The 16,252-nt window shown below is 33.4% G+C and overlaps 2 protein-coding genes across 3 annotated transcripts in view; both read right to left on the bottom strand.

The window, feature by feature from the left end:
* LOC117330123 overlaps positions 1 to 6,540 on the bottom strand; it is a 30,076-nt gene extending 23,536 nt beyond the window's left edge. The window contains exons 1-2 of the mRNA XM_033888341.1: positions 6,147 to 6,540; positions 845 to 945 (exon numbers count right to left, since the gene is read on the bottom strand). Of these exons, the coding sequence (XP_033744232.1) occupies positions 845 to 945; positions 6,147 to 6,408 (363 nt within the window). The 5' untranslated portion in view covers positions 6,409 to 6,540. The remainder of the gene's footprint in view (positions 1 to 844; positions 946 to 6,146) is intronic.
* A 194-nt stretch (positions 6,541 to 6,734) lies between these two features.
* Positions 6,735 to 16,252, bottom strand: part of LOC117329438 (laccase-1-like) — a 36,177-nt gene continuing 26,659 nt past the window's right edge. For both annotated transcript variants that reach the window (XM_033887377.1, XM_033887376.1), the window contains exons 10-15: positions 12,760 to 12,902; positions 11,846 to 11,916; positions 10,794 to 10,920; positions 10,178 to 10,462; positions 9,344 to 9,547; positions 6,735 to 7,745 (exon numbers count right to left, since the gene is read on the bottom strand). In XM_033887377.1, the coding sequence (XP_033743268.1) occupies positions 7,468 to 7,745; positions 9,344 to 9,547; positions 10,178 to 10,462; positions 10,794 to 10,920; positions 11,846 to 11,916; positions 12,760 to 12,902 (1,108 nt within the window). In that variant the 3' untranslated portion in view covers positions 6,735 to 7,467. The remainder of the gene's footprint in view (positions 7,746 to 9,343; positions 9,548 to 10,177; positions 10,463 to 10,793; positions 10,921 to 11,845; positions 11,917 to 12,759; positions 12,903 to 16,252) is intronic.

Genomic DNA, 16,252 nt, shown 5'->3' with positions numbered 1-16,252 from the left:
TATCTGTCTACCTTTATTGAGAAGACAAGGAATAGTTAACCTCACACTAACATAGGTTATCTGTCTACCTTTATTAAGATGATAAGAAATAGTTAACCTCTCAATAACATAGGTTATCCGTCTATCTTTATTGAGAAGACAAGGAATAGTTAACCTCACACTAACATATGTTATCCGTCTACCTTTATTAAGAGGATAATGAATAGTTAACCTTCCACTAACATAGGTTATATGTCTAGCTTTATTAAGATGATAAGGAAAAGTTAACCTCTCACTAACATAGGTTATCTGTCTACCTTTATTAAGATGTTAAGGAATAGTCAACCTCTCACTAACATAGGTTATTTATCAACCTTTATTGAGAAGACAAGGAATAGTTAACCTCTCACTAACATAGGTTATCCGTCTACCTTTATTAAGAGGATAAGGAATAGTTAACCTTCCACTAACATAGGTTATATGTCTACCTTTATTAAGAGAATAATGAAAAGTTAACCTTTCACAAACATAGCTTATCTGTCTAGCTTTATTAAGATGATAAGGAAAAGTTAACCTCTCACTAACATAGGTTATCTGTCTACCTTTATTAAGATGTTAAGGAATAGTTAACCTCTCACTAACATAGGTTATTTATCAACCTTTATTGAGAAGACAAGGAATAGTTAACCTCTCAATAACATAGGTTATCTGTCTACCTTTATTAAGTAGACCGCCCTATATGTTATAAATCACTTATCATACCTATGTGACTATATGTGTTGCTTACTGAACCATGATGTTACAGAAACTTAATAAAAAACACGCAAGCAAACGTTAAGTATGTCTCTCCGACTGTATATGTTACCTGCTGTCCCTCGTAGACTACTATAGAAGGTCCAGGAAGCTGTCCATTGATAGTGTATATCATTTTATGGTGGCCGACGGTAGTTATGGTGTTATTGACCTCTGCAAATGCATTACAGTCTGCTTTAAGTCATCATTCGTATAACATTAAATGCAATAAATTTCCCTCACTATGTATACATATGGTTTATATATCGTTAAACACCTTCTCTAATGCATTACACACGATTGTCATTTCATACATGTAATACATTTCATCCCATACAATTTATATCAATAGAAAATCATAAAATGCAGTAATGCTAATTTTATCCCAAAATTGAAAAAAAAGAGTGCAACTGAAACAATTTAAGACAGTAAAAGTTTTTAAAAAGAGTTCCAATTGAGATTTAAACTAAAATATTCGAGATGTAAGTATTCAGAGCACAAACTTAAATGTCAACACTACCTAAGATACAATGTATGATGACTTGAACAAATTGTTATCAAAGGGGAATATCTTAGAAACGATTTCTGAATACTTGGTATTTTTACTTATGTATATACATTTTGTATATATATTAATCTCAAAAGGAATACCTTAGCTAGCACTATCAACCAGGTAAGTTGGTGTATCGAATGCTGAAGTGAATTATGTTCCTCAATCAAATGGTCTGATTTCATTTGCATTTTGAAAAAAAGATCCGATACAGTCGAACGTTTAATACATAATTGATACAGGAGTTTGCCAATTTACGCAAATATGCTCACCATCGCGTCTATACCAATACCTGTGTAACCATTATCTGTATACTAATACCTGTGTAACCATTATCTGTATACTAATACCTGTGTAACCATTATCTGTATACTAATACCTGTGTAACAATGATTCTGTATACCTGTGTAACAATGATTCTGTATACCTGTATAACAATGATTCTGTATCAATGTGTAACAATGATTCTGTATACCTGTATAACAATGATTCTGTATTAATGTGTAACAATGATTCTGTATACCTGTGTAACAATGATTCTGTATACCTGTGTAACAATGATTCTGTATACCTGTGTAACAATGATTCTGTATACCTGTGAAACAATGATTCTGTATACCTGTGTAACAATGATTCTGTATACCTGTGTAACAATGATTATGTATACCTGTATAACAATGATCCTGTATTAATGTGTAACAATGATTCTGTATACCTGTGTAACAATGATTCTGTATACCTATGTAACAATGATTCTGTATACCTGTGTAACAATGATTCTGTATACCTGTGTAACAATGATTCTGTATACCTGTGTAACAATGATTCTGTATACCTGTGTAACAATGATTCTGTATCAATGTGTAACAATGATTCTGTATACTTGTGTAACAATGATTCTGTATACCTGTGTAACAATGATTCTGTATACCTGTGTAACAATGATTCTGTATACCTGTGTAACAATGATTCTGTTTACCTGTATAACAATGATTCTTTATACCTGTGTAACAATGATTCTGTATAGATGTGTAACAATGATTCTGTATACCTGTGTAACAATTATTATGTATTAATGTGTAACAATTATTATGTATTAATGTGTAACAACGATTCTGTATACCTGTGTAACAATTATTATGTTTTAATGGGTAACAATTTGTATGTATAGTTGTGTAACAATGATTCTGTATACCTGTGTAACAATGATTCTGTATACCTGTGTAACAATTATTCTGTATACCTGTGTAATAATGATTCTTTATACCTGTGTAACAATGATTCTGTATACCTGTATAATTATGATTCTGTCTACCTGTGTTACGCTGATTCTGTATACCTGTATAACAATGATTCTGTATACCTGTATAACAATGATTCTGTATACCTGTGTAACGCTGATTCTGTATACCTGTATAACAATGATTCTGTATACCTGTATAACAATGATTCTGTATACCTGTGTAACGCTGATCCTGTATACCTGTGTAACAATGATTCTGTATACCTGGGTAACAATGATTCTGTATACCTGTATAACAATGATTCTGTATACCTGTATAACAATGATTATGTATACCTGTATAACAATGATTCTGTATACCTGTGTAATAATGATTCTGTATACCTGTATAACAATGATTATGTATACCTGTATAACAATGATTCTGTATCAATGTGTAACAATGATTCTGTATACCTGTGTAACAATGATTCTGTATACCTGTATAACAATGATTCTGTATACCTGTATAACAATGATTCTGTATACCTGTGTAACAATGATTCTGTATACCTGTATAACAATGATTATGTATACTTGTGTAACAATGATTCTGTATACCTGTGTAACAATGATTCTGTATACCTGTGTAACAATGATTCTATATACCTGTATAACAATGATTATGTATTAATGTGTAACAATGATTCTGTATACCTGTGTAACAATGATTCTGTATACCTGTGTAACAATGATTCTGTATACCTGTGTAACAATGATTCTGTATACCTGTGTAACAATGATTCTGTATACCTGTGTAACAATGATTCTGTATACCTGTGTAACAATGATTCTGTATACCTGTGTAACAATAATTCTGTAAACCTGTGTAACGCTCATTCTGTATACCTGTGTAACAATGATTCTGTATACTTGTGTAACAATGAATCTGTATTAATGTGTAACAATGATTCTGTATACCTGTGTAACAATGATTCTGTAAACCTGTGAAACAATCATTCTGTATAGATTCAGATTATTTTATTTCCTTGTGTTACGAGACACATTGGATAGTAGACATATACATATACAATAATACAATAGTACAGATAGTGATGGACAATCATATCATTATATCAATCAAGAATATATATATCTTGATATAGAAGAACACATTACATGGTATATCATTAAAAAATAGCACAATGCATTACATTTACTTAAATTCATATTAAATGATAATCACAGTGTTTATGCACTGATATTTCAACATTCACTACGTTGACCACAAAATTTTCAGGATTTTTTAAAAGAAACTCTTCATACAAATCCTCGATATAAGCCCCAGGATAAAATCTATATGAACGCAGACATATTTATTAAGTATAGATAATATTCATATACATTGATCATAAATGCATAATAAAGTAATATAGTATACAATATGTTTCATTGATAATACAAGCATGATATACATGTAGTATACTAGTACTATAGAAACGGTAAATAGTGTCAATCCTTACTTTAAGTATATACATATACGATTTTACATATTAGCTTTATAAGGACCACTGATTTGTAGACAGGAAGTACACTGATATATACCTTTTATCCTATAATTATACAATCTCAACCATTCGACATGTCTTTTAAACTGATATAAAATTTAAATGAAAGTACAGGTCTGATATGTTTGTATCAACCTATCTTGAGGCAAAATTAGATATAATTATTTCGTCGCTTAAAACACAAAGATATATATTTGCCTAACTTATTTAATTCTCCAATATTCCGGGTATTTAATAGAAGGATCAACTTAAAAACACTGGGACGTCTGTAATAATATGACTTAATGTACTTTTGCCTTAAATCAGTATAACAGTTACACCTTAGAAGAAAATGAAATTCATCCTCAACATCATTAGAATTGCATACTTCACATATCCTATGATCTCTAGGACGGTTTCTATACCGTCCTTGTTCAATATTTAAATTGTGTGAACTAAGTCTAATACGTGCTATATTCTTTTGGTAAGAACTACTAATAGTTTTAGTTAAATAAAATTGTAGTGTAAAATTATCGATAAGATGTCGGTATAGAAAACCCTTTGGAATTGCTTGTATGTTTGATAAAAGTTCTTGACGATAAACGTCGTAAAATCTATTTTCAATAATTTTATAAGCTTTCCTATCATTGCATGTTATATCTCGTTATAAAGATAAGTCAGTCCTAATTTATCTAATTCAGCTCTTATGTTTAAAATCCAACTGTCATTTGATCTTATCCTTTCCTCATAGCAATTTCTTAATATACAATTATATGAATTTCTCAGTTTCAACCAGTACTTAATTATACGAAGTTTTCTGAATGTTGACAATGGTAATCTTCCGAGTTCACAATATACTAAATTATTACATGTACTTTTTTTCACACCAAGTACTTTTTTACAAAAATTAATATGTATCTTTTCAATATCTAAGGCTTTGTGGAAACCCCATACCTCGGCACTGTAACTAAGTATGCTATTTACATATGTGTCAAACACAGAACATTGGGTATTAATGTTGAAATCATGATTTTTGAACTTATTATATATAGCGTAATATGCTTTATTGCCCTGTTCAGCCACATGCTTTTGGGTAACATAAAATTTACCATTATAATTGAAAAGCATCCCTAGATAATTGAATTGGTCTACAATTTGTAGTTCAGTTTCATTGTAAAACCACTTTTCGTTATTTTTAATATTCCCGCCGTTTCTAAAGACCATTATTTTCGTCTTGTCTGTGTTCAAAATAAGACTATATTTATTGTTATAAGATTTGAGAGCATCTATGACCTGTTGCAAATTCTCTGGAGAGTCAGCAAATAACACTGTATCATCAGCATACATAAGAAGAAAAATACTGATTAAGTTAAGTTCAATTGATGGACAACATTCACTTATAAAATGCATTTCACAGTCATTTACAAATAATGAGTACAAAATCGGGGAGAGGATTTCTCCTTGGAAGAGACCGATTGTGTTGGAGAAGAAATCAGAGTAATAACCGTTATGTTTCACACAAGATTTAACTGAATTATATAATGATTGAATGACTCGTAACATTTTCCCCCTCACACCTTGTCTTATTAGTTTACTCCATAATTGAGACCTTTCAATAAGATCGAACGCTTTCTTGTAATCGACAAAGCAGCAGTATAACCTTCCGCCCTTTTTATTTAAATACTTGTTAATAGATATATACCTGTGTAACGCTGATTCTGTATACCTGTGTAACAATGATTCTGTATACCTGTGTAACAATGATTCTGTATACCTGTGTAACAATGATTCTGTATACCTGTGTAACAATTATTATGCATTAATGTGTTACAATGATTCTGTATACCTGTGTAACAATTATTATGTATTAATGTGTAACAATGATTCTGTATACCTCTGTAACAATTATTATGTATTAATGTGTTACAATTATTATGTATACTTGTGTTGTGATTTCCAGATAATGGATGGCATGTCCTTTACGAAAGTGTCATTATAACCTAGTTGTGTGATCTCGGGTTCCTCCTCACCTCTGATTGTCTGCTGTTATACCTACCTTCCTCCGTCGCTTCCTCATACTCGTAGCATCCTAGGCGTTTGTAGATTGAGCCATTTGTATAGACTAAAGGCAGAGAAGAACGATCGTCTTTGTCAAATAGTATCATTGTCTCAGAGTGAGTGACAGACCAGTCAAACTCACAAACTGCTTCGGCCGGACTACAACTTGGCGTCACTTCATGGTCAAAAGATGCGGAGCCTTCCGCCAGATATAAACCAATAGCTAGCAGGACAGCAATCCTGTATCGACAGATGTACATGTTTTTCAGCAAGGATGGACACCACACTTCCTTCCCCTGATGCTACACTGTACACTGTCGACCTAAACGCTGGTTACTTGAGCTCAAAATACCCAGCGAAGTGTAAAGTGGAACAGCATCCCCTTGAGTGTTAAAATGGAATGGACTCCTTAGTACAAGGTCTTATCACACGACGTTTCCACCTCAATGGCCAATTTGCTAGGTTACGTGCGATTCTAACAATCTGATTATAATAAAGATAGTCACTAAACTTCGGAGTGTAGTGAGGATCTCTATCTCATTCAAAATTTGTTTTTGTTGACAGAAAAAAAACAAGCAAAAGATAATGTAGCCGATATGTATTTAATCTTGATAGTCGTTACAATAATGATATATTATCTATTTATAAAATAATGTTATAATGCAAGTCTTAAAATGTTGACAGCCTATAATAAAAGCACAAAATCTCATTTCAGCAGTATCTAGAATATATTTAACAGACTGAGTTTTCTCATACATCATTAAACAAAACAGTTTTGACATCATGGCCATACCAGGACATAGTTTTAAAGGAAACAAGGGCATATAGACATCAGACAATTTAAAACTTTCAATGTTGCTATAATAATAGTATTTCTTTATGATTAGTTTTTCTAGTCATTATCATTTTCTTTTGTCGTGCAAGTATACTGCTTTCTTGCTGATCGAGATTTCTTTAAATCTGTACGGTTACGTCACTGAAACTGATTCAGTCAAATTTCGTCATCCCGAACTCTGATAACTTAGTGAAAAGGAGTTCCGACATATAGTTCCCGTTGTACATATAACTAGAACGAATATTGTCTCTATAATTGCGAATAAATATTGACAGGATTTACTTTTGTACAGTACTAGTGGTAACCAAACCAAAACAATGCTCGTTCACATGAATGACTTGCGTATGCATACATCCATTATAAAAAAAAAACGTTCTACATTCTACGGGGTATACGTCATATGATTATTGAGGTGACCCAGTGTCTATCGAACAATAATGAATATCCTATCCCATAGGTGTAGTTATTTATAGAGCTTTAGATATTATAGAGGTGTATATAGGTTCTTCTCTCTCCTGTTCCTAGGAGACACGAATGCCTCTGGTTCGGTCCTTTCATTGATCTCTATCCTCCGGTGACGTTTGGTAGTGTCGTTGTTACCCACTTTAACTGTGGTGTATTTGACTGCTATGTAAAGTACCCCGATAGTAACAGTGTTAAGTACACACAGGACACATATCCCCGCAATGTATCCTGCTTTAGTAGTTTTAAAGTACTGCCAATACGCTCGGCTCCGAGTTGCACACGACTTGGAATCAGTCACTGAAATAATAAAAGTCGTGGCATAGCATTAAAAATAATAATATAATAAATAATAAATATAATATAATATAACATAATACACTGGTTTTAATCGATTGTGCAAATTGCTTTTGAATTCATAAAGATAACCGTTCTTTCTTTTCTCGACCTCTATATAGTTCTTCGTTATTCCAATCTTTTTCTATGTGTTATATTTGTGCTCTGATTGTACACATATGTGTTTGTCATGATTCTATATGTGTATTGACTGGTGTATGTTGTACACACGTGTGTTTACTGGTTGATGTTGTAAACACGCATGTTGACTGTTGTATGTTGTACACATGCGTGTTGAATGATGTTTGTTTTTCACGCGTGTGTTAATTGGTGTTTGTTGTTCCCACGCGCGGGTTTACTGGTGTATGTTGTACACACGTGTGTTTACTGGTGTATGTTGCACACATGCGTGTTGACTGTATATGTTGAATACGCGTGTGTTCAGATGCGCATGTTGTTTACATAGATTTTGACTGGTGCATGTTGTACACATGCGTGTTGACTGATGTTTGTTGTTCACGGGTGTGTTGACTGGTGTATGTTGTTCACACGCGTGTGTTGACTAGTGCATGTTGTACACACATGTGTTGACTGGTGTATGTTGTACACACGTGTGCTTACTGGTGTATGTTGTAAACACGTGTGCTTACTGGTGTATGTTGTAAACACGTGTGCTTACTGGTGTATGTTGCACACACGTGTGTTGACTATTGTTTGTTGTACACATGCGTGTTGACTGATGTTTGTTGTTTATGGGTGTATTGACTGGTGTTTGTTGTTCACACGCGTGTGTTGACTAGTGCACGTTGTACACACATGTGTTGACTGGTGCATGTTGTACACACGTGTGCTGACTGGTGTTTGTTGTAAAAACGTGTGTTGACTGGTGTATGTTGTATATATGTGTGTTGACTGGTGCATGTTTTACACATTTGTGTTGACTGGTGTATGTTGCACACACGTGTGTTGACTGGTGTATGTTGTACACACGTGTGTTGACTGGTGTATGGTGTACACACGTGTGTTGACTGGTGTATGTTGTACACACGTGTGTTGACTGGTGGATGTTGTATATATTTGTGTTGACTGGTGTATGTTGCACACACGTGTGTTGACTGGTGCATGTTGTACACACATGTGTTTGCTGGTGTATGTTGTACACACGTGTGTTGACTGGTGTATGTTGTACACACGTGTGTTTACTGGTGTATGTTGCACACACTTGTGTTGACCGGTGTATGTTGTTTACATGTGTGTTGATCATAATATATCTTACAAAGTTGTGTTTACTGTGGTATGCTGTATGTGTTAACTATTCTTTCTTTTAATTGTACATATTCCTACACGCTGTGTTATATTTTCATTTGATCTGATAATATCATTTTTTCTTCTATGATTTCATAAATTTTCGACAAAGCCTATCCTACAATAATACATGTCCCTTTCAAGTGTCACACTATCTCAGTATAGAATCTTGATTATTTTACTAAATATAAACCCGTGACGCAAACCACCTGATGTACAGTATATGCACCCTGCTTTCTATTGTAGCTATTTATTACCTTGTCCTAGGTCTGGTGACATGACATTACCCAATAGGCTGGTCGCCTTTGGAAGATCTGTCGAATCATCTGTTGAGAAGAAGTTATTACATCCAGGAAGTGTTGAAGGAGGCGTCGGCATCTGTTCACCATCTCCCTCTTGTAGAATGAGTGACATGCCCGATATCTGGTGAGGCTCCATGTGACAGTGTACGAACCAAAATCCTGCCAATCAACGGCCTGGTTTGTTAGACATTTACTTTTTTAATACTCATGTGATATAACATTAAAAATATGACCACCGTCAATATACTAATACAGGTTTTCGTAATTTAGATGATAATATACAATTTATGGCTTACCTGCTTCTAATGTAACTTTCAAGTAGTTCTAGGTCTTTTGTGTGAATGCTAAGCTGATTACAACTTTACTTCAGTTTAAAATTTTGTAGATAAAAATGAATGTTGTAGGCCTTAATCTCAGCATATTTCTGGCCCAATATCATGACTATTGCTCTTTTGTTTATTTAGTAAAAAAAGCATTATCTTGGTGACAAGGAAAGAAGTTCAATAACATTCATGGAAGAAAAACAACACTTGGTAGCCCTTCATCCAAGCATACAACTCGACAATATGACCCTGGCCTTCAAGGTTAATAGGAAGTTGCTTATGTGTCGCTTATATGTCTTTATACATATACAACAATTTTGGTGGTCTGAATGACACCGGAATGACAGCCTGACAGACGGACGGACGACATACGCCGATATTGGCAACATTTACTTGCCCTTCGGGCAATTCATTTATAAATACATACAAAGAGATAAGCTTAAGAAAGGAAATGTTACCAAAATACCTGGGTTTTCGGCTTTGAACCTTACTACCACGTAGCCTTGACGGGGGAGTAAAACTGTGTCCTTCAATGCTGGATTCACAAGATTGGCTTCTGGCAGATTTCCACCAGCCCAGGACGAATTTTGCCAACTAGCGTTGTTACAGACTGGAGTGTCGCAGAGGATGTCAGCATTCTGCTCAGTGATTCTCCCAGTAGAATTGTCGTATTTCGGGTAGCCGACCTTAAGGACGTGAACTTGATGGCCATGTATGTGAATCCCATGGCTGAGACCAGCTCTACTGGTATCTATTGGCGACAAATATATTTTTTGTCTGTGATATAATCATGTCTTAACTTCTCGAAACAATACATTCTTATTGACATTTTCTATGGTATTTTCCAAAATAAGTGAAAAAAATATTTATGAAAGTGGGCAACTGAAAATTCTTTTTACTGATGTACTGTAATTAAAAAGGTTTATAAAGGAGAACTGGCATGCAAATGTTATATGTATGTTAAAATAAAACAAATAATTTTAAACATTAGATAAGTTATTAATCATCTGGATAGATATTAACATGATTAGTGCAAATTAAGATTTTTTATTTCAAATAAACTGTTATATATTCCAGCGTACCCATATTAAGGAGAACCAACTGAATTGTGTTGTTGATGCCTAATTTGACGATATTGGTACAGTCACACAGATCGCGACATTCTACCGCATCACATGCTATGTGCGTACCATTACCCTGAGGTAGTAACTGAAAAGATAAGTTCAATACAGAATATATATAATAAATATATAATGCCCCGTCACAAAGAAGGTGTTACGTTATACAGTGATCAAGGCGACGCAGTCACTAAGAGTTACCAAGGAAGCTTCAACTTATAAGTAACCAAGGCAACACCACGACATATACTGACTAAGGAAGCATCACATTATGCAGTAACCAAGGCGACAACGCGACATATAGTGACTAAGGAAGCACATTATACAGTAACCAAGGCAAGACCACGACATATACTGACTAAGGAAGCATCACATTATACAGTAACCAAGGCGACACCACGACATATACTGACTATGGAGGCATCACATTATACAGTAAACAAGGCGACACCACGACATATAGTGACTAAGGAAGCACATTATACAGTAAACAAGGCGACACCACGACATATACTGACTATGGAGGCATCACATTATACAGTAACCAAGGCGACACCACGACATATAGTGACTAAGGAGGCATCATATTATACAGTAACCAAGACGACACCACGACATATAGTGACTAAGGAGGTGTCACATTATACAGTAACCAAGGTGACACCACGACATATACTGACTAAGGAGGCATCACATTATACAGTAACCAAGGCGACACCACGACATAAATTGACTAAGGAGACATCTCTTTATATAGTTACCAAGGACATATCACGTTAGACAGTAATCAAGGAGACATCCTTAAACACTTTAAGTTACCCATTAACAAAAGGGGTGTCGAATTATTTATCTAGATTACGACAAGAACTTTCCTCTGTTTATTCTTATTCCCTTATATAGCCAAGACATATATATATATATATACATACAATGTACATGAATTGTACTTTAAGCTGTAACTTATCATAGATTAACTAACGAGATCAACCTTATTAGTAGTGATACCCATGACTTACTTGTAGTGGTACAGAAGGCCGGACAAACCTTTTCCCATTGACTGAGGTGGGAAAAGGGTTCGGAGAACCACCTGAATTAACAAATTGATCGGTGTAAATTGATGATATTTAATCTGAGTCGGTTCGGCTACGCTTTATATCTAACCTGGTGACGTATGTTCTAGAGTCTAAGGGCCCCCTCGTCCCGGTTTAGAGTTTGCCTACTGCGGCGTATCCAGATTGCTTCATTCAATTCCCGCTTTCAGTCAATGGCATTATTTTGTTGTGGCGCATGATCTGTGATTGCCAATTTATTGACCTGGGACTTTAGTCGTTTTCGTTCATCTCCTCAAAGTAGCCAAATTGACCTATATACTGTTTGCGACCTCACTGTAGACATATTTAAGTGTAAACGGGAAGACATGTTGATTTGATTACAATCTCGTAAATATAACACCTAAGTCTATATTGCTGTTTACTGGTCATTTCGCTGATAAATATGAGCGGTCACTGAAACAAAATTCACGTTGCAGTTTGTTTTCTTCGCTTGATACCCACGATTTAAAGAATTAGCATTAAGCAAATGATTTTGAACTTAAATTTAGTATCATATACATACATAAACATTCATAGGTTAGTCACGATCCAGTCGTTTCAAATATACCTTCCATACTGTAAGATCTTTTGTCCACAAGTGTTTCTCTGTGGGCAAGGAGCAATAACTGCAGAAGGAATTATCTTTTTTCAGAGAGCGATATACTTTACAAGGTAATGTTTATAAATCAGCATTTGCAGGTGAATGTGGTATGAAAAAACGACATGACTTGACCAGTCGACGGACACATTTACTGATTTATTAACAATGATCTTTCCAGAACATATTAGAGTCACATAACAAAGTATGAGGTTTTTGGATATATTTATATTTAACTCACGAGTGTAATGAAAGTTGAGAAATATTTCCTGAAATGCGTCTGCAGATTGCTCAATGGAAACTGGATGTTGTTTAATCTCCTCTGGTGTTGATTTCATATCACCAAGTGATACACAGTCAGTAAAATGATCGTCAGGATACTGGCTGTATGTAATTAATAAGAGAATAAATAATTAATTCATCTATCTAAAACTCTAACCGACACATTTACGTAAATGGTTGATAAAACAACCTACCGACATGGCCATTTAGTAACCAATCCTTCCACTGAAATGTGAGGAAGTGAAAAGATAATTAATTGATTAACCGAACTATCTGAATGAGTAAACTGTTCAATAACTGGTTAACTCAGTTATATAATTAAGTAATTCATTATTTGGTATGACGAAATGTGTATACAGTAAATAGGTAATTTATTGGTAAACGCAGAAATGTAATTAATTGTGTGATCAATTGGTCCAATGTACGATCATATGTATGTATATACGTACATTAAGTAGGTAAACAGATGAATTACTAGCTGACCGATATATATTATTACGTCACTAATTATTTATTTGGTAAACCGACACATATGAATAAGTAAATAGGTCATCAACTGACTAACTGAGATGTTCATTTGTATGATAATGTATTGGTGTTATTAATTCTAACCGATACATATTATGTATCTGTGCTATTAATATAAACCGATATATAATTAAGTAATTAAATAACTTTTGTAATAATTTTAATCGATATATGATCTAATGTAGAATGTATTTGTGCGATTGATATACAACGATGTATAAGTAAACATTTGTGCTGTTCAATTTTAACTGATGTATAATCAAATAATGAATTAAACTGACTTAAAATTGTTAGCTTTAGTTGAAATGCCATTGCAACTATATAACGAGTACTAATTGTGTAATGGGAAACCATAATGATAGTCCCCCCAAAACTAAATCCAAAACCAATTTCCATATAAATCAAACAATATCTAGATTTTGACAAATCATAAGCATCTGTGTTGTTACTATGGCAGCCAAACCAATGTCGTTGAATTCTTCCATTTTTTTTTAATTTTTTTAAATTTTTTCCCCCCAAGAAATATTGCCACAATTGTTTTTGGAAGTTCCAATCGGACGATATCAGCATTTCAACCAATCAGAAGTCATATCAGCTATTTTGTACCTAAATTTGGTTTTTAAATATTGAATTGTAGCACATCTTGTGACCATCCCTCCCAAGTTTTTTTTAATTCCACTGAAAAGTGAAAGAGTTATAGCGAATTTAAAGTTTCAAAATACAATCAGAGGCCATGGCGGCCATCTTGGTTGACCGATCAAATACTTTTCGAGAAATGTATCGGAAAAATTTCGTCCAAAAAAAAAGAAGAAGAATCAGAAAATCAGAGTAATGACAATAAGTATCCAACTTTGTTGGTTTGGTGGACTTAATTACTCAAGTCGGACGGGAAAACGGACATACGGACAACCTAATTCCAGTATACTCTCCCAACGTTAGTGCGCGAGGGAGGGGTGTAATAATATAGATAAGTAATTATGTAATTAATTGTTTTACCAACGTATATGAAAAGTGGTAAATAACTGGCTAACAGAGATAATGATATAATTAAGTAATTATGTAATCAATTCGTAGACCGACATATATAGATATGTAGATAATCTCTTGGTTAATCAAGATGTAAAATAAATTCTAAAAATGTAACTAAAAAGTGTATTAGTTCATGTAGTGAAATATGTAAGTAACTAAGTAACTTATAACGTATATAAATATTTATTTATTTATTTATTAATTTTTCTATTGACAAATCAATTTTAAATTTTTTTTCTTCGAATATAGAAACGTATCCAGGTTATTGATTTGTCTATCCACATTGAATGAATAAAAAAAAACTTTGAAAATTGACCAAGTATTTGTTATCGATGAATAGAATTAAACAACAAGGTAATTACTTAATCAATTTGCATATAAGTTACATGGTAATTAGTTTATCTACAGACATATACTGATGTAGCTAGTCAAATAATTTGTCTATCGACATTAATAATGTTATAGTCTGTCTGTAAATTTGTCTTTCTACATTTATAATGTTATTGTTTGTCAGTTAATTTATTCGACATTTACATTTTTTTTGCTACTCAGTTAATTTTTCTATCGTCATGAATGATCTTTCGACATCTGTAAATAAGAAAATGGTCATTAATTGATTTTTTGACTTATGAAATAAGTAACGTGGTCATTATATGATCGGTCGACTTATTTGAATAAGCGAAACTTTGTCATTAATTGATCATTCGACTTATGTAAATAAGTATCTTGGTCGTTAATTAATCTTTCGATAGACGCCATTATGTTGCTAGGTAATGAATCATCTTTATAAAGATTTAATAATTTGTTCCTAACGGCCCGTAAAGTAACAGTTCTTTAGTGCAAATAAATGGCGAGTAAAATAGACATTAAATGAAAGGAAAGAAAACATAAAAAATATCTATGTAAAAACTAAGTTGGTAAACACAAGTAAATACTATAAAAAGATAAATGTGGCTACCATTAGTCATATCTTATTGCAAAGACCGACGACTTTTAGATATTTCGCAATCTTACATATGTTGATATTTTCGAATAGAAGTTTTAAACATGATATGCGTTATGCCATTATGACTCATCCGTATGTGGGCAAGGACAACCTCTTCTCAGAGACTGCCTCCATAGGAAGGAGACTATTTACAAGTACTTGGTTTAATCGAGTGTAATTTGTTGGCTACATAAGCGTTTTTTATGCAGACATATCATCTTCAGTGAAGAGGAAGTTAATTGTTAAATCAATGTAGAAACCTTTAATGTAAGTGACGACAATACTAAAATAGACCACACCTTTTAATTACCTAATTATAAACTTACAGCGTAGTTCGAAAGAGTTATGTGTTTCAGAGGAGTTGTCGACAGGTGTGGTAATCGGGCATGGCAGATCATTTTACTGACACGATCATGCACTTAATTTACTTATAAATACTTATTTCCTAACTTTCGCTTTCTACACACCTGACGAGTCCTAGACAGGTTAAGCAGCTTTTTAACGCAGTTTAACCCATATTTGACATGCATTATATACATAGAAGTATTTCAATAGATTCATGTTTGATGTGCATCCCTTAAAAACACGTTTTATGGTATAAGGACTATCTGAAAATGATAAATTGATTTAGAGTATAATTCAACAGATTCATAAAAAATCGTATTGTTGAAGGGACCTTTTATCTTTACATAACTAATTAACTTGAAAGTGAAAATGTTTCTAATATAATTCGTAGGGTTTATTGAAGAAAGAGATAAATTCAAACTACCAATTCAACCTGCTTTTGATATGTACATATTCTAAAAATTATCCGAATTATCCGAAAACATATTCAAAGTATAATTCATAAGAGTGACTGAAACAAAATCCAATCGTCAATTACACTTTCACCAATTTTGATGTAAACACA

The sequence above is a fragment of the Pecten maximus genome, chromosome 6 (assembly GCF_902652985.1).
Source record: "Pecten maximus chromosome 6, xPecMax1.1, whole genome shotgun sequence".
In the NCBI taxonomy this organism is placed as follows: Eukaryota; Metazoa; Mollusca; class Bivalvia; order Pectinida; family Pectinidae; genus Pecten; species Pecten maximus.
This window is presented reverse-complemented; position numbering and strand designations above follow the sequence as displayed.